This window comes from Rhipicephalus microplus, chromosome 9 (assembly GCF_043290135.1).
Source record: "Rhipicephalus microplus isolate Deutch F79 chromosome 9, USDA_Rmic, whole genome shotgun sequence".
NCBI lineage: Eukaryota > Metazoa > Arthropoda > Arachnida > Ixodida > Ixodidae > Rhipicephalus > Rhipicephalus microplus.
This window is the reverse complement of record NC_134708.1, coordinates 41,103,961-41,128,511: the sequence shown is the minus strand read 5'-3', so window position 1 is coordinate 41,128,511 and position 24,551 is coordinate 41,103,961. Positions and strand designations below refer to the sequence as shown.

At 43.8% G+C, this 24,551-nt stretch overlaps 1 protein-coding gene across 2 annotated transcripts; it reads left to right on the top strand.

The window, feature by feature from the left end:
• Positions 1–8,549: 8,549 nt before the first annotated feature.
• Positions 8,550–17,487, top strand: LOC119164991 (uncharacterized). 2 transcript variants are annotated; one of them, XM_075872791.1, is made up of 6 exons: positions 8,550–8,861; positions 9,468–9,622; positions 11,360–11,443; positions 12,724–12,762; positions 15,227–15,277; positions 17,337–17,487. In XM_075872791.1, exons 1-6 carry the CDS (start codon positions 8,795–8,797, stop codon positions 17,364–17,366), a joined length of 426 nt encoding a protein of 141 aa, XP_075728906.1. In that variant the 5' UTR covers positions 8,550–8,794; the 3' UTR covers positions 17,367–17,487. The 2 variants fall into 2 exon arrangements, with proteins under 2 accessions (XP_075728906.1, XP_075728907.1); XM_075872792.1 differs by having other exon boundaries at positions 8,555–8,861; positions 12,711–12,762.
• Positions 17,488–24,551: the final 7,064 nt, after the last annotated feature.

The following is a 24,551-nucleotide window of genomic DNA, read 5'->3' as shown; positions in this document are numbered from 1 at the left end:
GTGGACAAGCCGCGGCCTCCCGAGGCGGGCCCGGTATAACGACGAGGCGCGCCATGCTCAAACGAGCCATTGGGACATATTTGATTGATTGAATTGTGGGGTTTAACGTCCCAAAACCACCATTTGATTATGAGAGACGCCGTAGTGGAGGGCTCCGGAAATTTTGACCACCTGGGGTTTTTTAACGTGCACCCAAATCTGAGTACACTAGGACATATTTGGACAGGCACGTAGTGATTTGGGAACATGTAGCGGCGTTTGTGAAGAAAGCGATTTTTGACTGATTTGAGAATTTATTGTATGTTCCAGGCAGCGTGCAGCGCTATGTAATATTTGGCGCACGTGTGCTCGGGAGCCTCGGATACCGATATGCAGCGTTTTCTGACCGTGCACAAGAAGTGTTGCAGGGCACAAGCTTGCAGGGGCAACCCAGCGTAACCCGCCATTGTGGTGTAGTATTTACAGACAGAACTCGACTGCTGACCGGCAGTTCGCAGTATGAAATCCCGGCTGTGGTGGCCACATTTTCCGTGAACGAGAAAGTGCTCGTGGCCCGTCTACTTATATTTAGGTGCACGTTAAGTAACCCCATCGGGTCAAAATTTCTGGAACTTTCCACAACGGTGTCTCTTGTAATAATGTAGGGACCTTGGGAGGTTAAACGACAAAAGATATTTTTATTATTATATTTGTCAAGGTACGAGGGCCTATAATACTGTCGCCTCCCCAAAAAGGCGGGCACCCCGGCAGGGGCACGGTCGCGTGACATTCGGGTCAACATTCGAGCACCATGACCACCAGATCATCGTAGCCGATACGTAACCCATAGTGTTACAAAAGCTCTCATTCTCTCATCGTACGACAGAAAAAGAGCTTCTTTTCACCCTTGTGTCAAATGCTCAAGGGTGGTGCGAAAACTTCGGAGTACTTCCACTGCTCTAAACATGCAAGCCAGCTAAGCTGCGCCTTCGGTGGGTTTCATATAGCTACTATCATTTTCGTGAAGTGAAATGGTATGAAAAAATCCGGAAACAGTAGGCTTGTGCTCGAGGTGACGTTTCGACAAGTGGAGTTATCTTATTTGAGGTTAAAACAGTTCGATCCTTGAGGAAGACTATGTCGGCTTGTCAAAACGTCGCCTCGAACGCAACACCCCTGTTTTACTGATTTCTTCATCGCAAGCTTCCACCTTCCCTTTATTGCCCCATTTTGAGGCTGCATGTTGTCGTCATTGACTACATTTAGCGAGAAAACGGATATTTATTCAGAGATCCCCACGTTTCTCTCACACACGACGCACAGTGTCCATCAATGGCTGCCAACGGCGGTGTGAAAATGAAGGTGCACAAGAAACACTGTTGTTTCGAAAATACAAAATTTAAAGTGCATTCGTCTCTTACGCAAGCGGTCTTGTCTCCAATTGAAAGTTGTTCGCATCATTCCGGCCTCTCACCCTGGTCATACACCTTCGTGTTATTTTTTTTCCTGAAAAAGACAGGCTTGTGTGAACGCCCCTGACATGCGGTAGAGTTCTACACGCTGCAGTGAAATTGCTGTCAGTCTCTCTCTCCTTTTTTTCATTTCCCTCTCTTCCCACTTTCTCATCTTTCTTGTCCCCTTCCCTAATCCCCCAGTGTGGGGTAGCCAACCGGATGTCTTTCTGGTTAACTTCCCTGCCTTCTCCCTTTTGTTGCTTCCTCCTCCCTCCTCCTTTACGCCATGTCCAATCCTTCGATGCCAAAATGCTGCGTTAGTCGAAGTAATCGGTAACGCGAAAATCAATGTCCTACGTGTTTCCCGAGGACGCGTTCAGGCAGAACCGAGCCATGTATACATACATATTTGATGTGTAACCACCTGCAACCATGTCTTCCGAGCGGCGCATTCCGATTGGCTGAGCACTGCACCGTTGGTACCAGACTGAGTTGCAGAAAGCTGTACGTGGTCAAGACAGCGCGAACACTACCAGAGCCGAAAGAGAAAACAATCAGAAATGCAAGCACCATATCGACTACTGGTATTAGCCAATTGGGCGTGTTGGTAAGGGTTCATCATTAGACAAGCGATATATGCACAAATACTTAGAAAAGAAAACACAGTATGAAGCGCTTCCTGCCTGCGCTCCGTCACGTGTCATTTCCAAGTTTTTGTGCATATTGCGCTTGTTTTATACCGTACTCGTGTTTGCGAAAACCGTTTCTCGTTAACCGGTGTAGCTTTGTAGGCTTGTGTCTCTTCAACCATCACCACTATGTTGCCGGTCATATCACAGGGTCGGGAAAATAGGACCAGCCGACATACCAGCAACTGAGGAAGGCAGAAGTCGTAATTTCAATACGAAATGGTATATTTGGCCAAACGTGTGGCCACTACACGGAAAATCAGACCCACTGGTACTAATAGCGACAAACAGAGCATCGGCCGTCGATAAAAGTGATCATTGTCGGGACGCACCGTCTCTCATATATTACGCCTCGAACTTTCCAGCCTCATCAATGGTGGTCGCACACGCTCTGGATAGTCTGTTTGCGTCTGGAGCACAATCTTGACAGAACTTTGCACTACAGTCGCGAAGTTTCTCGATTACTTGGGCGTGGTCTATACGGCGAGCAGTTCTGACATTCTTTGCTGGCGTAAGCCAAATACAGCAAAATTTAAACAGAAAACCCGCGTGGCAATATTGGACGCCACTGTGAATTTATGACCTGAAATTAGGAATGGATACCAAGGGACATGGGCGTGAGCCGATCACTGCATTAATTCATATTGATATGCGTTGTTTAACGTCCCCAAACCACCATGTGATTAGGAGAGACGCCGTAGTGGAGGGCTGCGGAAATTTTGACCACCTGGGGTTATTTAACCTGCACCCAAAAGAGAGCACATGAGCTTACAGCATTTTCGCTTCCATTGAAAATGCAGCCGCCGGAGCCGGGATTTGATCCCACGATCTGCGGATCAGCAGCTGAGCACATTAGCCACTATACTACCGCGGCGGGGCGATCTCAGCATTGAAGGGAAACTAAATAGGAGCAATGACTTGATAATCTACCCTCTGGGAACTCCAATATGCCCCGAGTTTTGCTGTCTTAAGTTCGTTATCAATAGAGCAAATCAAGCTGGAAGTTTCATTTTCAAATTTCGCTCCGCGCGTGACGTAACGAATTTCAACACGTATGTTTCGTATTTACGCCTCATTGGCTCAATTAAATTTTCTGAAACATCGTATGCGTGGTCTATGACTCACACAGAGTACAATGTACTTCATTTTTATCGATTAGAAGCTACAAGGGACCTAGTAGATGCCTGCAAAATCTATGACGTCATGATATTTCACCCTCTTGCCCTCCTTATACGCACACCTATACCAAAGCTTGGGGAACATAGGCGAGGGCAGCAAAAACTCAGTACCTTGACTCGAGACAGAGAGAGAGAGAGAGAGAGAGAGATAAAGATACAAAAAGAGGCAGGGAAGGTAAACCTGACGCACGTCCTGTTTGCTGCCCTGCACTGGGGAAGGGATGAGGGGGAGGAAATGGGTTGGAGAGTGAGAAGAAAGGTACACACAATCAGGAGCACACGCAGTCTATAGGCGGTCACTCAGGTTTGTTGTCTTCAAGTAATGTAGGAGCTTTTTAGTCGCTTTCTGCGCAATAGAGGCACACACCCAAAGTCCCAGAATATTCTGCACACAGAATGGTTTATAGTCCGGTTGGTAGTCAACGCAATCGTTGTGAATTAAGTACCCTGACGAAATTTATAATAATTACGTTGACATGAAAGGGAATCAGCTTGCATGTGAACGCGTAAACCCTGACTTTGAGCGTGTTATTTTTAAATGACAAGGTAGGCAAGCATGGACACAACAAGGAACTCAGAACATCCCCAAAGGCCTCGCGAGAAGGATGTCAGTACACCAGAAACGACATAAAAGCAAGTCAGAACAAGGCGTTTGACGTGTCCTGACTTCAGCCCCGCAGAGTACGTTAGATGGGTTGGTAATGATGATAGGAACCGGAAATAGGGATCATGTCATAATAAATTCATGGCGGCAGTTCGTGCCCTACAATTTTCTGTATAACACCGATTTCACACGGACGGTAGGGGCGACCTCCGCTGTTCGTCATTTGGCAGAGCATCAGACGCGTCATTCGAAGTTTGCATGTTTGCTCCCTCTCAGCAGCAAGTTATCTTTTCGTCCACATTTTTTCGTTCTTTGATATCAATTACAATTGATTGATATGCGGGGTTTAACGTCCTAAAACACCACATGTCACGGGGGTGAGAGAATGAATGAAATAATTGTATATACAGAGAATACAGGGGTAGTCAGAGGCAGCTGCAGCCAAGATGGAGGTACAACAGCAACAACAACACGAGCGCGGTCACTTCCATCGTCTTCGTCGTCTACCTGATGCTCTCTCGTTGCCGATGTCGTGTAACAATATGAATGATTATGAGAGACGCCGTAGTGAAGGGCTCCGGAAATTTCGGCCACCTGGGGTTCTTTAACGTGCACCCAAATCTGAGCACACTATCACTTAAAATTAGTACTAATAAAGTCCCCAACACTTTCCATCACACTATTGTGTGTTATGTTTAATTATTAATGTGTTTCCCTTCTTTAAATGCTACTACGGCGTCTCTCATAATCATATGGTGGTTTTGGGACGTTAAACCCCACAAATCAATCAATCATTCTTTAAATGCCACACAGGTATTGTCGATCGAAGTCACGGCCGACTCGAATTACTCTTGATCCGGATCGAGTGTTGCTACACGGTCGCCTTTAATCGCGATCAGGCCCGATCACAATCTTGGCATCGAGATCTGGCTCTGTGATAGCGATTTGACTGACGTCTGCGCTAAACTCAATCCGGATTAGTTTGGACCGCGTAGCAAGGACCATTGTTGATCGCGATCAAGAATTTTTCGGATCGGACCGAATCGTGATGAAAAGATCCCGTATGGCACCTGTATGAAAAAAAAAGGCAAGGACATATAACGAACTGCTGTACGTGCTTGTACCGCAGTTAGTTATACAGTTTCTTTGTGTGCCCTAATAAATTCACTCCACAACAGCTGGATAAGGCTACTCAGTCGAACACAAGGTTAGTTATCTGCGCAGGATGCAGTTGGAGTGCGCTCACCCAACACGAAATTCGAAAAGCTATATTTTTCTTTTCCGTTGAGTCACCATGTTATCAAAACAATCACGGCATTTCAGGGCAAGATGAAAACCTGATATGCACGAAACTTTGGCTGCAGCGGCTTTCCTTGTTCAAATATATTTTATTGCCAAAGCCTGTGAAGCGTACCGCGAAAAACGCGTGGAAATACGGACACAATGCGAGCGATATGAAGCAACGTATACTATAGTGATTGCTCGGATGATACGCAACGCTGTCTCGCGGGTGCGGGGCGGCGCCGCTGAGATATAAACAAGATGTATGGCTCCATCACCGCCTTAACGTCACGACTTTCTGCAATTTTGTTACAGAAAGACAAAGTTGCAAACATGCGTTACGATAGCACCGGCACACGTAGTAGGTGTAAAACTAAGCAACTGTGTATATTAGAAGCGTCACTTTTTTAGGGCTTTTCGATGCCATGAGGAATATGTATGCGCTCCTTACTAGAAACAGCACGAACAACCAGGGCATGCAAGAAGCCGACAGGACCAAGTTTGTTTTTCGCGCTGTTTCCACCAAAGAAATTTAAATCTGCAGTCTACAGCCTACATTTACAGAAAATAAAACAAGCAAGATGCCCCAGGAACAGTCCCAGGCTACCAGAAGTTTTCGGGGGAAGAAGAAACTCGACCAAACATGTTACCAGCGACAATAACATCAGCTTAACGCGACAGCGATATTCCGTGTCTAGTTCATCATTCAACCACTTCGTGCATACTGTTTCTTGAATGATATTGCACGAGAAGCTGAAATTGTGGCTCACTACATGTAAACTTGTAAACTTGAAACTACATAAACTTGAAAGTTACTTGTGTCAGTGAAACTTTCGTATATGGCTCCATTCTACGCAATAGGTAGAATGCTTTAAACAAAAACAGTTGTGCGAGTGAAACTTTTTTTCAACTTGTTATGCCTAGCCTCTACGCCTAAAAAAACTGCGTAAAACGATGAGTACGTTTCATTAGCTTGACTGTGTGAATGCATTCATTACTATGGAAAAATAGTATATAAAAATTATTGCTGTTTTAATTTTACTCCACTTTGCCTTGCGGAGGCACGCATGAAAAGTGAATTGCAGTAGAAAAACACAAGAAGGTCACGTGTGGGCTTCCAAAACCACACGGACTCATAGCAATAAGTGAGTGAGTGAGTGAGTGAGTGAGTGAGTGAGCGAGTGAGTGAGTGAGTGAGTGAGTGAGTGAGCGAGTAAAAGAGTGAAACAACTTTATGTGATCTACAATAGGCGCGAGTAAACTCCCCGTCACCAGGATGGGCCCACAACGAAGACAGTTATGTAAAATTCCCCGCAAGAACAGAAAAAAGAAACCAACACACAATTTGGTACTAAAACAAAACCAAAGAACACTCAGCATTGTCACACTCGAAAATAACAAAGCAAGCGTCATCGATAGTTTTGCGTAAGTACTGCCGCCGCCGCCGCTGCTGCTGCTGCTGCTGCTGCTGCTGCTGCTGCTGGTGGTGGTGGTGGTGGTGGTGATGTTTTGCCTAACATGACCGACGCCTGACAGTCACATTTCACGTCTCATGATACAAAAAAAAAAGGCTTTCTTCTTAAGACGGCGTATATAGGGCGCAGGCTGAAAAAAAAAAAGAAATCCTCTATTACCAATATGCGTAAGAGTTTCCCGTTCGCTACATGCACGTCATGTCACATTACATGAAAACTATATTTACCAAAATTTGCATAAAGATTACCGTTCTGCGTGAAAGGCGTTTGATGACATTCGTAAACTGAGTAAGTAGGCATTCCTCTCAAAGCCCTCCTTAAAACACGCTGTGATATCGCGTGTGAATGCTGCCCTGCTGCGAGTGATTGTTATTAGGCAGCTTCGTCTCACCAAATCTCCTTTTTTTCTGTTTTTCAGGAGTGCCTCGTAAAATCAGTAATGGAGTAATTTTATTTCCATGAAAAGTAAGCTCGGTTGACAACTGTTGCGTAAGCAGACGTGACGTCAGCGCCTCAGTGAGCTTTACGAAGTGCTGAACAAAATAAATATGGTATAAATGAAGCAATTGAAGCGTACCTTAAATGTTCGTGAAGATATGCGACCGGGCCACATACAAGAGAACACATCCAGATGGCAGAAATGCCTTGATAAAAATAGGCAGATCACGCGTACGGTGGGAATCGATGATATGCGAAGCACATGCGAGGAAGGTTGATATATCATTTTGAATGAGCCCAACGTTACGAGGCAGACGTAAATTGTGCCGTACATGACTTATATGCCATGATTATTGTGTTTGGATGTATCATTTAGCTTCGTCGTCTATTCACGTAACGTTATACCAAATTTAGTATCAAGTGACGTTACATGTAGAGTTATGGAAACTGCTGCGAGCGCGCTATGAGCGCAGCAGGTAGTCATGTTTTACATGACACGCATATCATGATTATCATGTTGGGGTGTCTATAACCATCGTCGTCTATTCCCGTAACATAATACTAAATTCGGTATATGTGAAGCTAGCGAAAGTCTGCCGGTACGCAAGATGGCCAGGAAAGGCAATATAGAGAATTCGAGTTCATATATTGCTCTTCCTTGTTGTATCCAGACATTGTATGCAGAGCTTTGGCTTTCATTTAGGATGGGAAATAGCAAATCATTTGGTCGAGTTTAATATTCAACGAATCTTCGGACGACTGCGAAAGCCACATAGATTCTCTTCCAAGTTGAAAGGAGTGGCAATGCCTTTTGAGTACTCCGAGTTTTACTGCTTGGAGCTCGTAACAAAGCAAGCAATGTTTTCTATATGCTTAAATTTGACCAGAAAAAATATTTAACACGTTGTCAGAGCACTCCAGGGTACAAAGAGCAACGATTTAATATGCTATTTGTTTGTGTTGGGAATATATTGTTGCCCCCAGGCCATCCCTATACGCTGAGCAGTGCTAGAAGGGCGATGAAAGACGCTAGGCCCATGCCACTCGATGAACAAACGAGCATTCTAGGGATGGACGCCGCCTTCCATAAAACTAGACGCCTACGCATCAATGTAAGAACTTCTTAAAGAGCGATTTTGAGAGTTTTTTTTTTCTTATTGTACATCCTCTTGGGAATGGAGCACACCGAATGATTCAGCTTCAGCCATAGCTAGGCAGGTATAGCACTGCCCAGCAGCTGTCGTAACAGAAAATGGTACAAACAATTTTGCAACAATGTTTATAGCTTGTGTAATACAAGAACACCTGCGTCACAGCGGGAACAGCGACGAAATCGCAGTTTGTGGAGCTACAAGTAAATGAAGAAGAGCAAGTGGAGAGTGTAACTTTAACCGCTGTGCCTGCTACATGTCTACTTTATGACATTCAGAGCAAATATGTCGTGAAAAACTGCTGTCCCGTTATTTCATCTTCCTTTTTTTCCCTCATAGAACTGGGAGCAGCTAAATCAGATGCCTTCCTGCTGTTTCGTATAAATTCAGTGAGAAGGGCACACCAGATCACGGGAACGTGCGTTGCCACGCTGGAAGACTTTGCCTCGGGCAGTCGTAACAGCTTCGATCTAGTCTCATAGCTGAGTATACCACTAATTGTCTTACCTTGGTAAGCACGCCGCCCTTTTAATCCCCAAGGCAACATGAAGAACCAATTTCTCGCCGTCTTGCTTATTCTCTGCTTCGCCTCCTTCAAGGTGAACGCTAATGGTCAGTACGTCATTCCTCACTAGCACATGCATTACATGCATTATTGTTAGGTTCAAGATCATGCGAAACTGGGATCGCACTTTGCTTGTTACCTCTATAAATAATGACTAGAGTATTACGCACCCAAACCACAGCAGGGTAATGTGGCACGTCGTTAAGGAGGACTCCGCAAATTAAAACCACCTCGAATTCTTATAACCGCACCTAAATATAATAAAAGCGCCTCTCGAATATCTGCCTCCTTCGAAGATGTGACGACTACTGCCGCGATCGAACCAGCGACTTTCATGTCAGCAGCTGGGCACCGGGGCCAGTGAATCAGCGATTCGGTTACTTGTTAACTAATGCGTCTTCGCTTGAAGCGAGTGATTCAGGCCACGAGTAAGCGGTCTCGAAATAGCTAACTTTTCTCAAAATTTGTTACTTGAAAGCATTGAATGAACGAACATGCCAAGCAAAGCATGCAAGAAGCAGCTATAGCATGAGTCTCTAATAGCCGGTGCACTGTGGTATCATGGGTGCAACCTTCTTAGGTTGAGAGTACCGCTAAAGATAGGCTCATCTTCTTTCCCACTGGACATTTTTGAACCAGTCTCAAACGCGCAGAGGATGTGCACCCCACCGTGAAGGCCCTGAAAACCTTCGTTGAAAATCTCAACCTTGGCGAGGAAGAGTCTGAGAAGATTCTCAGCAAGATCGGCACAGCACAAGAGGCCTGCCTCTCCGAAGCGGACAACATAGACCCGGAAATCATCAGAAAGGTTAGTGCGCTGGCTTCAGCAGTGACATATACGACTTAGCCGCAAGCATTGTATCACCTCCCGAGTAGCACAGCCACGAACTTTTCAAGGCGTAGGGGGAAAGGGTAAGCTATAGTTTAGGTGAATTGTAGTGTGTATTTATATGTGCGCATGTTAAATGTACAAAAATTGGGGGACCCTTAAGCTTCGCCTTTAAGAGTTGAACGCGCTAGTGAAATCCGGCCCTTAGTGCGCCCTTCAACCGCTAAGTGCATACTTATTAATATGTTTTGTTACATACACGCACACGCACACACTAGACTGTACCAGCCCGCGCACGTGAATGGTAAATACAGGTTTTCGATCTAAAGCAAGAGTCGCATGGCATCCAAGATACATGCCATGCTCTCGCCATATCGGAGGCCATGAAGAGTCTCACAATGCCTCACAGATAGCAACACAATATCTAGCATTTGCTGTTTGCTTAATCAACGCCTCTGAAAAGGCATGATATGCTTTCCGCTAGGTGGACATAGTTGTTCGTATTTAGAGCTGTTTGAAAGTTATTGTGTTTTTTACCGGTGATGGATGCACTATCCCGTCCTTTTTCGTAATTTGAGGCCTCCCGAATTCGCCTACAAATCGCCGAAAGGGCTTGTTTTCGTCGTGACACCTGTCGAACAAAGTGCGTTAAAGGGGCCCTGAAACACTTTTCGAAGTAACCATGGAATGAATTCACTGGAAGAGCTTATTGCCTCCCAAATTCAAAGCTGCAGAATTTTTTAAGAATTCATCCAGTGTGAGTGGAGTTACAAAGATTGCATTCTCCCTTCTCTAGCCCCGACGAAAGCGCTGGAAGCTTAGCAGAGGGGCAATGAAAATACGTCACCCGCGCCTCATGACCTTGAGCACTTTTTCTTCTTAGAATGCGCGGCTTTCTCAGTGTGATCGGGCGAGCACGCGTGGACCATTAGCGGCCTCCCATGGCGATATCGGTAACTTGCTTCTTCGCTCACTGATGATTTTTCGCTCACGCTCAACGCTGCTGACGCCGACGGCGGGATTTCTGCGACTTCTCGAACGCTATCGCGTTAAAATGAAAAACTTTGCATGACGTAGCCAACAGGACGGGCAGAGGCTGGAGGTCTCAAATTTGCTAGACCCCCATCCACCTGGCTACACCTTGCCGGTGAGCACAGGTATGGCAAATATATATAGACTACCTATAGATATTTTAGCCCTAATTCAATGCTATCTATCTATCTATCTATCTATCTATCTATCTATCTATCTATCTATCTATCTATCTATCTATCTATCTATCTATCTATCTATCTATCTATCTATCTGTCTGTCTGTCTGTCTGTCTGTCTGTCTGTCTGTCTGTCTGTCTGTCTGTCTGTCTGTCTGTCTGTCTGTCTGCCTGCCTGTCTATCTATCTATCTATCTATCTATCTATCTATCTATCTATCTATCTATCTATCTATCTATCTATCTATCTATCTATCTATCTATCTATCTATCTATCTATCTATCTATCTATCTATCTATCTATCTATCTATCTATCTATCTGTCTATATCTATCTATCTGTCTTTCTATCTATCTGTCTGTCTGTCTATATCTATCTATCTATCTATCTATCTATCTATCTATCTATCTATCTATCTATCTATCTATCTATCTATATTTCTGTCTATTTATCTATCTACTCAGTGGGTGAAATAAAAAAAAACAACTGATTTTGACTCATTTGCAGCTTGCTGAGGAGGTCATTCCGGCAGTAATGGTGTGCAGTGGCAGCGCCGTCCATGTGGAGGAACCCCATGAAAAAGAAACAGAGGTAAGTACAGGACCATCGCCAGACTTCTTTGTTAGTCTAACTGAAGCGTTCAATGTTATAGAAACTATGACGTAGCAAAAGGCAAGCTTATCAAGTCATACCTGTAATACTGGCTCACCAGAAATGCTACCCTGCCCAGATAAAATCGTCCGCGTAGTCATGAACTGAGTTGTCTAGATATAAAACATTAATTATTGAAGTTTTATGAGTCAGGAGCACGATTATGTTACAAAGCACGCCGCAAGCGGGTATTTGCAGAATAATTTTGGCGTCCTGGGGTTGTTTAAAATTTTCAAAATGTGAGCAGGAATTTTTTATTTCGGTATCATTATCAACCTCAAGGTTACAATAATACCAATCATGTATTTCATAAAGTGCCGGATATAGCCATTTTTGTGCATTTTCCCAGATATAACTAGCACCTTAGACGAGGACTGAGTCAGAGTTTAGCATATGGCGTTGTTAGCCTGCTATGCCACCATGGCGAATACCGTTTGCGAAGCTCTTTGGACGCTTATCCTGTGAGAGACACTTAGTACTCAGCCATCCATGAGCAGGATAAAGAGATTTCAGAGTAGCACGAAAGTTTATGTGTTTGTCATCCAAAAAACATGAAAATAGAACGCATACTGAGGGTGATGTGTTAGTAACCTTGTATTGGCAGTATAACTAGTTTTTTTTTCACATGGTTTAATTGTAGGGAGCAATCAATGCTTCAACCTGGAAGGTAGTTTATGAGGATGCCGTCTAGTTGTTTTTTCCTGGACTGATTATCATTACAAGCTACTGTGAACAGGTTTCTATTCTTGTGGCTCACTTACTTTAATTTTGTTTGGACAGCAATAGGAGATGACGATATTGATGATCTTAATATGACCGGCATCAGCCCACTCGGTAGGTTTCCAAGTAGTTGAGACAGATTTTACAGTCATGAGATTTGCGACGAGTACTCATCACAAAAGCCGCATGTAAAATAAAAATTAAGGATAAAATAAGCTCATTTTTTGTCCTGGCTAAATTAGCTTTTTTTCAGTCCGTAAACTTGTTATAAAAATGTGTTTGTTAGCTCAGTAAATATATTATTTGTTGCGCTTAAACGTCCGAAAACCCCTATATGATTGATAGATATCGTAGGGGACTTCTCCGAAAATTTAGCCCACCTAGAGTCCTTTAACGTACACGCAAATACAAGTACATAGTTTACTCATCAAAAGTTTGCTCTGTTTGATTATACATGAAGAAGAGGAACTTCACCAATTTTCAGCAGTTTAATTTTGCAGATAACCGAGTGCATATCAAACAAGGCCATAGGCATCATGGTAAGTTCCTTGTATATCACGAGCACAGCTTTCGCGAAGTGCTTCATTTGTGAACTTGTGAACTAATTCACAAATTTTCAAGTAGCACAGTGATTAGCTTTATTTTCGCTTCTTGTTGAATCAGGTCGAGGCTACGAAAAGTATTCTTGGCGACTTTATTATGGAGTTTTCTTTTATTATAATACATGTTGGTGTACCAATCCCTCGAAGGTCACAGGCGCAAGGATCAACTTTAGTATGAAACATATCGAAGCAGTAACTACAGTCTAATAGAGATCAGAAGCGTTAAAGTAAAAAAGAACAGCAAGTAAAACAAAACCGCATACCGTGACTTTAAAAGAAAAAAAAAGCGTGGTGAGAATTTTGCAAATGAATTTTCAGTGAACAACATGAATTAAAGATTTATTTGTGGTTCTTACGGTAAACCTAGTGACTGCGAAGTGAATAGAACGAACGCATGAATAAAGAACACACAAACATAGAAACATGCTCAAACCCTTGCAGAGATAGAGAGAGTATAATAAGAATCATTATCTTCGACAAGACTACAGGAGAGGCGTCATGAGTTCAGGATGCCTTGGGCTCGGGCGTAGTCGGGGGAACTGGCGACCAGCCTTATAATGGCGAAGACGCCAAATTTTTGCACATAGTCTCCTCTGTGACATGGCTTCATCCTTGCGCGTTCACAAATAAGCTTGCGAAGCTTGGATTCGTTTGAAGGAGCACTTAAATTATTATTGAATATTTTGGCAAACACGTGAGAGGTCTGCGACTGGGGCGAAAATGGCGCAGTAATGAGAAGGGCTGTGACTACTAGCTTGTTGGGGGTAGAAATCCAGAGAAACGCAGTTTTGATTTAGGCTTGTGGAATATATGTGTTCTAGTGGAAATTTCTGCTCGGCAGAGCCCCTGTTTATTATTTTTTTTGTTGTGGGGTGTAGTGGTTTTAAAAAATATGGCAAACCTGGAGACTTACAAAGAGGGTTCAGATTAAATTGAGGACGACGCAGCGAGCAACGGAAAGAAAAATGGTAGGTGTAACCTTAAGAGACAATAAGAGAGCAGAGTAGATTAGGGAACAAACGGGGGTTAAGGATATCATAGCTGAAATGAAGAAGAAGAAATTGACATGGGCCGGGAATATAGCGCGTAGACAGGATAAGTGCTTGTCATTAAAAGTAACTAACTGGATTTTCAGAGAAGGCAAGCGGGTTAGGGGGAGACAAAAGGTTAGGTGGGCAGATGAGATTAAGAAGTTTGCGGGTATAAATTGGCAGCAGCAAGCACATGACCGAGTGGACTGGTGGAACATGGGAGAGGCCTTTGTCCTGCAGTGGACGTAGTCGGGCTGATGATGATGATGATCATGATGATGATGATAATAATAATGATGATGATGATAAAAACCTTAACACCACAACTGTGTCTGACAATGTTGTTCACAAGGGAAGAAATAAGAAAGCATTTACGTAGGTAGAGAGAGAAGGAAATTTTCGCTGACAGCAAGAGAAGTTTGAAGCTTCTTTCAGTTTGCAACTTAAATTCGCCGGTAAGAACGGCTGCAACTTTGTTAGGAGTCGACGGCTCGGCTTGATGCAGCTCATAACATCCGAGATGCCATGACAATATGGCAGTCGCCGGCGGTAGGCGGTGTTTAATGCGACCTACTCGTACGGCCCGTTTTGCTCTGCAGTGTTCTTTCCCAAACTACTTTTCGTAAGTGTATAGACATAAAAGAGCCCACACTTGTAGTTTTTGCTGAAAACAACCAATCGTGTGATCGTGTCATAGCCCCTTTAACCATGAGCAATCGCAGGGTTTCGGCGAAGGTATTTCGCAGCGTCTCCCACCATGTCACGTCGGTGTGTGGGGCTGACTTTCAGCCCCCGTCTCGCCCTACTCCCTCTAATGTCAATGTATAGAGGTCGCTTTGCCCCCTCCGCCTTTCACCAAGCGCACGCCTATGCGTATAACTCATGCGCAAAGCTGTATCTGGCCAAGACTCTTTGGCGAAATGCGGTAGTGTGCTAAGGGTTGGCTGCACTTATTGGGCATTTTCTGCACTCTCGTATACACCAGGTGACTCTGAGAAGACCAGGGTTCTCCGAAGCGCCAACGCAGAGAGAGTTCTGTAGCTGCTCATGAGGCGTTTCCTGGTTACCTGTGAGCATGTGCTTACGTGTAGAGTGTGGAGTGGTACCGGGAGCACTCTCTTGGTAGTGACTTGCTAGCAGAACGGCGCGTCCCGCGGCTTCGCTTGCCTCACTGCGTGACGAGGTTTAACGAGACTATACCAAATAATTAAGTTAATGCGCCATCAAAATGAGCAGATAGCGGGTTCTGAACGTCCTCGCTGCGTAACGAAAACCTACCTATTGCTTGAGTTGAAGACAGTGCCCTCCCACTGGATGTTTCAGTGTGCGAAGTGCATGTTTCACTGTGTATTACCTCGATCGCATTGCAGGAATCCACTGGTACAAATGATGAGGAAACGCAGAAGTTCCATCATGCCCTGGTGAGTCGTACGCCTGTTGTGTCGTCGCGTTACCAGTATCGAAAATCGCGTGCTACGACGAACGCATTTCATTGACATGACAGAGGGATTCGTTTATTGCTTTATAAAATTTTTTCCTGATATAAGATAACTCCAATTTGCATTGCAGAAGCATGCAACCGTGAACAGTGTATTGTAGCAAAAAAGTGCGATGTCACGTATGGGCTTCTAAAGCCACACAGAGCTTTAGCAAAGGGGAAATTTATTTACAATGCACCAGAAAAAAAAACATATGAAAGAAACGAACCCACAAGATGGCACTGACACAACCCTGGAACAACTGGTATTTTTGATTAAAAAAACAAATCACTTGCCACAGGTATAAATAAATAAATAAACAAATATATATATATATATATATATATATGTGTGTGTATATATATATATATATATGTGTGTGTGTGTGTGTGTGTGTGTGTGTGTGTGTGTGTGTGTGTGTGTGTGTGTGTGTGTGTGTGTGTGTGTGTGTGTGTGTGTGTGTTATCTTTTCAACCGCTTTTTTTCTTCACATTTACATTACAATCGGGTCTAATTACTTCCCCTATACTTTCCTTGGCATTATTGTCTGTTAGATCTCAATAATACTGTGTCAAAGCATCAAAAAACTAGCCCTTAAGTATACACTGCTTTCCCTTACTCATTATCGAGGGCCTCGTACTGGCAGACTTGGTACCTTTAGGATTTAAACGAGAGACTATTGGTCAGCTAACAGCTCGAAATAAGTTCACGTGCAACGTGACGCCAAACAGGCTCCTGAAGAGCGTGCCACACTCGCCGCTATGACTACTGGTTGCACTGACCAACACTACTACGTAAAAATTCACATATATACCCAATAAAGTGGCAAGTGGTATAGCCGCCGTGGTAGCTGAGTGGTAGAGCATCGAACGCGTTATTTAAAGGTCGCAGGTTCAGTTGCTGCCCTTGGCAGGTTATCTTTTTACCCACTTTTCTTTTTTGACATTTACATTAAGTCAGCCTAATAACTTCCCTTATACTTTTTTTGGCATTATTGTCTGTTAGATCTCATTAATATTGGGTTAATACACGGAAAACGAGCCCTTAAGTTTACCCTTCTTTCCCTTATATATATATATATATATATATATATATATATATATATATATATATATATATATATATATATATATATATATATATATATATATATTCATGGTGAGCCATTTGCGGTATATTAACGATATTTAAGCGTATTCTAATAAAAAAAATCGCAACTGGCCACACATTTTCAACTTTGCCTTGTTGTCACCCGCCGCCTACCTTATATTTTGACCATCAAGGATAACGCGGCAAATTACGTCATAGAAGGCACCACAGAAACGAAATGAAGATATCATAGTGACACTTATGAATATGTCTGAGACGACTCGGGGGGGGGGGGGGGGCGAGCCATCAGCATCAGCATCGGAGTTTGGGAGGTCAGGTTTATTTTTGATCCATACGCCACTTTTTCATAGCAGACGTCTTTATTAATTTATTTTTTGTTACTGCGGCTGATGATGGTGACAATCTATTAGGCCAACGTCAATGTTGATTTTGCGGCTGCTGCTATCGATAAAGATTTTCTGCCTCAGACGTCGACGACGCTAGAGTGCCACATTGTACACCACACGAGACACATAGAGCTCTATGCCGTAAAATTCACGTATCGCTTACAGAAGAGGTGCAAAAGCGAAAAATAATTTTAGGAAGAAATATAGGAGTTCCAAAACACGTCCCCAGCAATATTAAGTTATATGACATTTTTCTAAAAAGCATATGCACCTCGTGTATCATTAATAACTTTAAAAATTATTTTTTGGGCGAAGTTCGCTCGAAAAATAAGGTCTTGGCATTGTGTAGAACGTTTTATGCATGCTGAAACGAAGTAAGTAGGCATTTCACTGAGGGGCCCCTTTAAAAACAGGCTGTAAAATGTTACGTGCATGCCGAAATAGTGCAAGATGCTGTTATCCGACTGCTGCGTCTCACCAAATCTCCTTTTTTGTTTGTTTTTCAGGGCTGCCTTGAAAGGCTAATAAAAAGGTAGTTTGAAATTCGCCAAAGTTGAGTACAGTTGAAAAACTGCTGCTTGCCGTAGCCGAAGCCTCATTACCTCAGTGAATTTTAGCAAGTGCTGGACGAAGTAAAATTGAAAGACAATGCACGAATTGAAGCGTCATTTATATCACAACGAGGATATGCCAATGTGTGGCATACATGAAAACACAACCAGCAGGCAGATATGCTTTGGTAATTAGAATAAAAAATATCACCATGAGAATCACTAGGATTGGGTCATGGGGATTGAAATCCATGTGTCATTACGACAGGACAAGAGGAGTGTACTGGTGAAGCAAGTCCGGGTGGGGCCATAGAGGGCCAAGTGCCCCTTCCGAAAGACCGTCATGGACACCCATGGATATTGCCCAAATCATCGTTAACTAAGAAACCAAAAATCAGTGTTCAGAAGCATTATGCTGTTAACGTATAAAATGACTATTAGGTCGACGTTGATTGCTGAAATAGCGGTCCTGAAACCTCGTAGTGTACTTTTGTACCAAGTAAATGCTTATATTGAAATCAGTCGGGTTTTATAGGCCTGCATCGCATTAGCAAACTTCAAGTCCCCCGCCTGAAAGCGCTCCGTCTGACGTCACTGTCACCATGCACAACGTTGCCTGGCTTTACTGAGCGGTGGCTGACACTAGAAGCGGCAAGCGAAAGTATCGGGAGCCACAGCTGCAAGAACGGCCATGAACAATGTTGTGCCATCTGGAAAGTCACGGTTTTTCTTGCTTGGGTCAACTGGGCTCCGCTAGATGGCGCTGTCTATCCTTAACCACCTTCAGTTTGGGCTGTCACGAGTTCAGTTCGGGCTGTCACGGTGGATGGACGTGTTTTTTTAGCGCTCCGGATCGACTGCGCAGATAAGTGTTTTTGCATGTTTTGAGCTTGTCTTTATAATTATAAGGCAGCGGTTGAAATCTTCGTAGCAGCATTTATTTTATGGTACGGCTTTTTCGGGGGCCAGTCACTAGGTTTTTATTAGTTAGTGCGGGTGTGTGTGTTTGATTTTTTTGTTGTTTTTTTTCTTTTGCCACCCCGTGGGGGAGGTGCGCGTACATTGAACACGCAAATTTTTGTAGTAGAGCTTAGACTTTCTTTTTTTTCGTAGTGCAGGGCTCGAGTTTAGTAATTATCGAGTATTGGGACAATTGGTGTCAGGAAGACATGGTTAAAAAGACTGTAAAGTGTTCAAGATGTGGAGTGGGTTTGAAAGTGGACCCAAGCATAGAAGCGGATGGAGAAGAGGCTGACGCGAAGTGTAGGCAATGTGAGGTCGAGGAAAAAATGGAGAAAATGATGGTTGCCCAGAGTGAACTGCTGATGAGAATCGCCGAGCTCGAGACTGCGTTGCAGAGCAAGAGCAAACGAGGACAATGGGAGAAAGACTGAAGTCCGCCGAGGAAGCACTAGCGAAGCTGAACAAAAAAGCCGCCTACAGAGAGAACAGTTGGGAACCGGCAACCAGAACGGTGGAGAAGAAAAAGCAAGCAAGTTTCAAGCAAGCAAGCAAGCAAGCAAGCAAACAGGTTCAGCCGGTTCAATTGTCGCAAGGCCCAGCTTCAGCGAGGTAATGGTGGGGTTGGGAGGGGACAAAGCAACCGGCGTCACAGGTGCAAGTAGCCCCCAGGTGCAGGACGGTCCAAACTTTTATCCAGAAAGGCAAATTGAAATACCCACTAAACAAATTGAGAAAGTAATCACGGAGGATAATAAGACAGTGTGGACATACACGGATCTATTTAGACTCTTTGAGCTAGAGCTTGCTAAGACTCGTGACAAGTCACCCGGGAAAAGAAGACACAAACCCAAAAGTTGGTGGGATGAGGAAGTTAAGAGAGCCATAGCGAAACGTCAGGAAGCCTCTAGGGAACACAGACATGCTAAGCAGCGGGGTGACCCAACAGATGATGTTGAAAGAAATTGGGAAACCTTTCTAAGCTGTAGAATGGATGCATCCCTTCTGATCAATGAAAAGATTAAAAGAAAGGGAGCTCAGTGGCTGGCAGAAGTACATAAAAAAGATAGAAAGGCAGCTGCGAAATTTCGGAACCATCTAAACTCCCTAAGAAATGAGACGGGCCTAGAGCAGAGTTTTATAACTACAGCCCAAGGTGCTAGGCTAGAAGGGGACGAAGCTACTGAATATATATAAACAAGGGTGACAGAAAAATTTCAACAAAGAAGTACTTTACGCACCACAATAGACAAGGAGGAATCAAGTGGTGCAATGGCTCCATTTTCACAATGAGAGTGGGACAAGGCTGAGAAAAGGGTTCCTAGCAGTACATCAACAGGCCCAGATGGCATTCCAATTATGCTGATAAAGACATTAGGTCCGAAGTCTAAGCAGGCTTTGAGAGAGGCAGTGAGCAAAATAATAATCGATGGTGAAGGTCCCGATGGATGAAAACTTAGCAGGATGAGCATGATCTATAAAGGAAAGGGGGACAAAGCTGACATAAGCAACTACCGTCCTATAACAGTGACATCACTGGTCTACAGGCTGGCGATGCAGGTTATAAAGGAAAGACTGCAGGCATGGATACAGGATGAGGGGTGCTGGAGGAACTGCAGAATGGGTTTCAGAAACACAGGAAGTTGGAAGACAATCTGTTCCCACTGACGCAGTGCATCGAAATAGCAGAAAAGGAACACAGGCCCCTGTGGCTAGCATTTTTTGATATCAAGGGAGCGTACGATAGCGTGGTTCAAGAGGAATTGTGGTGAATACTGGACACACTAGGCGTGGAACATGTAGTCACTAATCTTTTAAAGGATATCTATAAGGGTAACAATGTAGTTATAAAGTGGAAAAAACAGGTATCCAAGCCTGCAGAGGTAAAACGAGGGCTTAGGCGGGGGTGTCCCCTGTCACCCTTATTATTCATGATGTACCTACAAGGATTAGAGGCAAAATTAGAGGGAAGTGGACTGGGCTTCAACCTCTCTTTAGTCAAACAAGGAAAACTTATTGATCAGGCACTACCAGCATTAATGTACGCAGATGATATAGTGCTAATGGCCAACAACAAGGAAGATTTGCAGAAATTGATGGACATCTGCGGTAATGAGGGAGATAGGTTAGATTTTAGATTCAGTAAGGAAAAATCAGCAGTCATGATTTTCAATGACAACGAAGGTAGTGAGCTTAGAATACAGGAGGTTACGCTAGAGATAACAGATAAATACAAATATCTGGGCGTATGGATAAGCAATGGGACCGAGTACCTGAGGGAACACGAAATATACGTGACGACTAAAGGTAACAGGAATGCAGCAGTGATGAAAAATAGGGCACTGTGGAATTACAATAGGTATGATGTTGTGAGAGGAATATGGAAAGGGGTCATGGTTCCTGGGCTGACGTTCGGCAATGCGGTCTTGTGCACGAGATCAGAAGTTCAAGCAAGGTTAGAAATTAAGCAACGTGGAATAGGTAGGCTTGCTTTAGGAGCTCACGGGAATACACCGAATCAGGGAGTACAAGGTGATATGGGATGGACATCATTTGAGGGCAGGGAAGCTAGCAGCAAGATAAAATTTGATAAGCGATTGAGAGAAATGGGGGAAGAGCGTTGGGCTAGGAAGGTTTTCAGCTACTTGTACATGAAGGATGTCGATACAAAATGGAGGAAGCGAACCAGGAAATTGACAGATAAATACTTAGAAAACAGCAGGTGGCCAAACCAAAAAGAACAATCGGTTAAGAAGGAAGTGAAGGAAACGGAGACTGACATGTGGAGAATGGGCATGATTAAGAAGTGCGCACCAGAGATCTATCGCACTTATAAGCAGGAAATTGCCAAGAAAAGGATCTATGATAATACTCGGGGTATTTATCTACTGTTTGAGGCCAGGACGGGAGTACTGCGAACCAAGACATATCGGGCCAAATACGAAGGGGTAGACACAGTATGCAGTGCGTGTGGAGAGGAAGAAGAAACTGCCGAACACTTGATAATGTTCTGTAAAGGGCTTCACCCTATAGTTCAAGATGATGGCGCAGAGTTTTTCAAAGCACTGGGGTTTAGGGACCGGGAGGGCAAAATAGACTTTAAGCGGGTAGACTTAACTAGAAGGAGGTTATCGATTGGTGGCTAAATTCAAAGGCACGAGTGAAAATTAAACCCTTCACTACAAAGTACGAATCCTCAAACTCACTATTTAAGGGGAAAAAATAAATCTAGTTTTTGGTTCATTAAGTATTGGTGGCGCTAGCCACCGCCCGATCTAAAGTGTACAGCCATATCCATCCATCCATCCATCCATCCATCCATCCATCCATCCATCCATCCATCCATCCATCCATCCATCCATCCATCCATCCATCCATCCATCCATCCATCCATCCATCCATCCATCCATCCATCCATCCATCCATCCATCCATCCATCCATCCATCCATCCACCTTGCCGCCTAGCCGTTATCATCAACGGCTAGGGGGCGTTAGCCGCCACCCGATGTATAAGGTACAGCCATATCAATCCATCCATCCGTTCATCCTACCAGAGTTGCTTTATTTGATACCTTTAGAGCATATACAGCAATTCTAAGCCTGACCAGGCGAAAATAAAATTTTTGAAGCACTCGCGCCATTCGCCGTAGTAACGCCAGGTGGTTCATTTTTTATAGGTCAAACAGAAACGGACAAGCAGCCCTTTATTACGTCTTCTGATGCAGGGAAGGTTCTTTTTTTATTTCATTTACTTTGGTTACAAGTGCTTAATCGTGGGCGGATGCTCTGATGTAATCAGCATCATTTACAAAATATCTCTCTCGTGTGGCCCATAGTGGGGTACATTTAACTTAATTTCTCCGTAAATAGGGCAATGCTGTTGGTAATGGTATTGCTTTTTTGGACGTTGTCATACGTTGAGCTTTCACTTTGACATAAATTATATTCGCCTTTAGTGGCTCTTTAAATTAACACGCATTATTTGTAAGATGTTTGGATTATTTGTAATGAAATACTGTACATCATGTTTACATCATACGTTTCACATGAGTAGCGCAGAATTTGTTCGCTAGCATCAGAGGAGGCAAAAAACATTGCGGTTGTTAATACAAAAAAGCAACTTTGGCAAGAAAGTTTGGGCCTGTGTTGTGTGCGTCATCGCTTACCCTTGTTTTCTAAACTTTGCGCTGCTGGCCTTTAGATGACAAGAACCGGACTAGCCCGCCATCCCATGCAAATATAGTTTATACCATCTTGCCCAAACTCAGAAGTTTGAACACTAGAAATGAAATAGCCTTGTGAGTGTGTAGTTCAAACTTCTAGGTTATATGTTGTGCGTTTAACTGAATTTGTGACAGTTATACACAATATGCTTGAACTTGTGATTATAAATTCGCTGAGGCCAAGCTGTCCCAGCTGTGACAATGTACTTTAATTATTATAATAATAATAATGAATATTAGTGTTTAATGTCCTAAAACCACCATAAGATTAAGAGATTTGTCGTAACAGAGGTATCGGAAATTTCGACCTATGCGCACCTAAATCTAAGCACACGGGCCTCAAGCCTTTTAGCCTGCATTTAAAATGTGGTCGCCGCGGCCGGAATTCGATGCCGCGACCTGCGGGTAAGTAGCCGAGTGCCTTAGCCACTAGAACACCGTGGCGGGTAATGCGCATAAAATAGCAAAACATGTTTGGAAATACAATGCTTGCTGTAAACCACACAGTTGAGAAAGGTTTCTGATTTGCCTTTAATTATGATGGTCTATTCCAACAAAAACAACAGAAACTTCAAGATATCTCTTCGTTGCGGACGCACACCGACTTGAACGGATGCAAAGAAAGCCGCTGTAAAGTTAGAATGCTCAAAAAAAGAAGACCTGGTGCGTACGGCATTGAAGACTGCAGAGGGGGTGGGACATTATTAGTGCGCCACAACTTCCGCCTTGTGTCGCTGACTCAGGAAAGGAGTCCATGCGAGTTGCTTAGTGAGGCAGCCATTGCATGGTTGATTCTGTGGCACAGAGTCCTTTCGAATGAGTAGTCAAAAGCCGGTAGGTAATACTATTTGCCCCACCTACTTGAAGTTACTTTTTTTTAAGCAGCCTTGCTCTGAAATAAGTGAAGACAAATTATACGCGAAATCAGTGAGCCAATCCTCCCGAGTGGGTATGTGCCCGAGTTGACAGACCACAAACAAACGAACGAACGAACAAACAAACTAACAAAGTGGAGTGTGCGTTCAGTTCTACTTAGAGCTTCTGTTAAGGATAATAAATTTTTCTTGGGAGAGAGAGATAGAGAGGGAAAGCAGGGAGATTAACCAAACTTTGCTCGGTTGGCTACCCTACACTTGTGGTGGGAGGAAGGAAGAATAATAGAAATCAAAGAGATATAAAAGAAGAGGAGGAAGAAAGAGAAGGATGAATAGTCAGCTTGAGATTACACAGCACGGTATCACAAGGAACCACCTCAACAAGACCCACATTAATGTTGAAGTGCTGAGGACACATATACGACACCTTGCTTAAACTCCTCGACATCACCTAGCCTCTCTACCAGTGAACCGACCATGCACATCTTACTGCAAAACAGTGACCACACGTGGTGAGTCAATCCCAACTTCGTTCTTTTCTGCCGCTAGACCTGCGACTCCGCCATAGTGCCTCGCTCAACCAATGATTAATATTGACATACCTGGCGTCCAGAAAAACGCCAATTTGTCGTCACTGGCTCTTAAACACCTCACACTACTTCTTTTGTAGGAGAAATACCTAGACTCCACAGATATATACACTGACGGATCGGTTCAGCCAGACAGCTCTACAGGAGCAGTAGTGATACCAAGGTTGGCCACGACAACTAAATTCAAGACATCTCACGCAACAACATCAACGGCAGCAGAATTGGCAGCACTTCGTGCCGCGTTGTAATTTGTAGTTGATCAACCTACACGCAAGTGGACTATTTCCTGCGACCCGAAGGCGGAACTGCAGTCTCTACTATCAGCCTTACGCCGTGGACTACACGAGCAGCTGGTACTAGAGATAGCAGAGGTTATACACCACCTGACTGAGAAAGGGCACCAAATTACAATTCAGTGGTTACCAGTCACTGCGGAATCATCGGCAATGAACGGGCCGATCAAGCTGCCCGCTCAACCTACACAGAAGATCATATACTACGACTACCGCTTTCTAGGACAG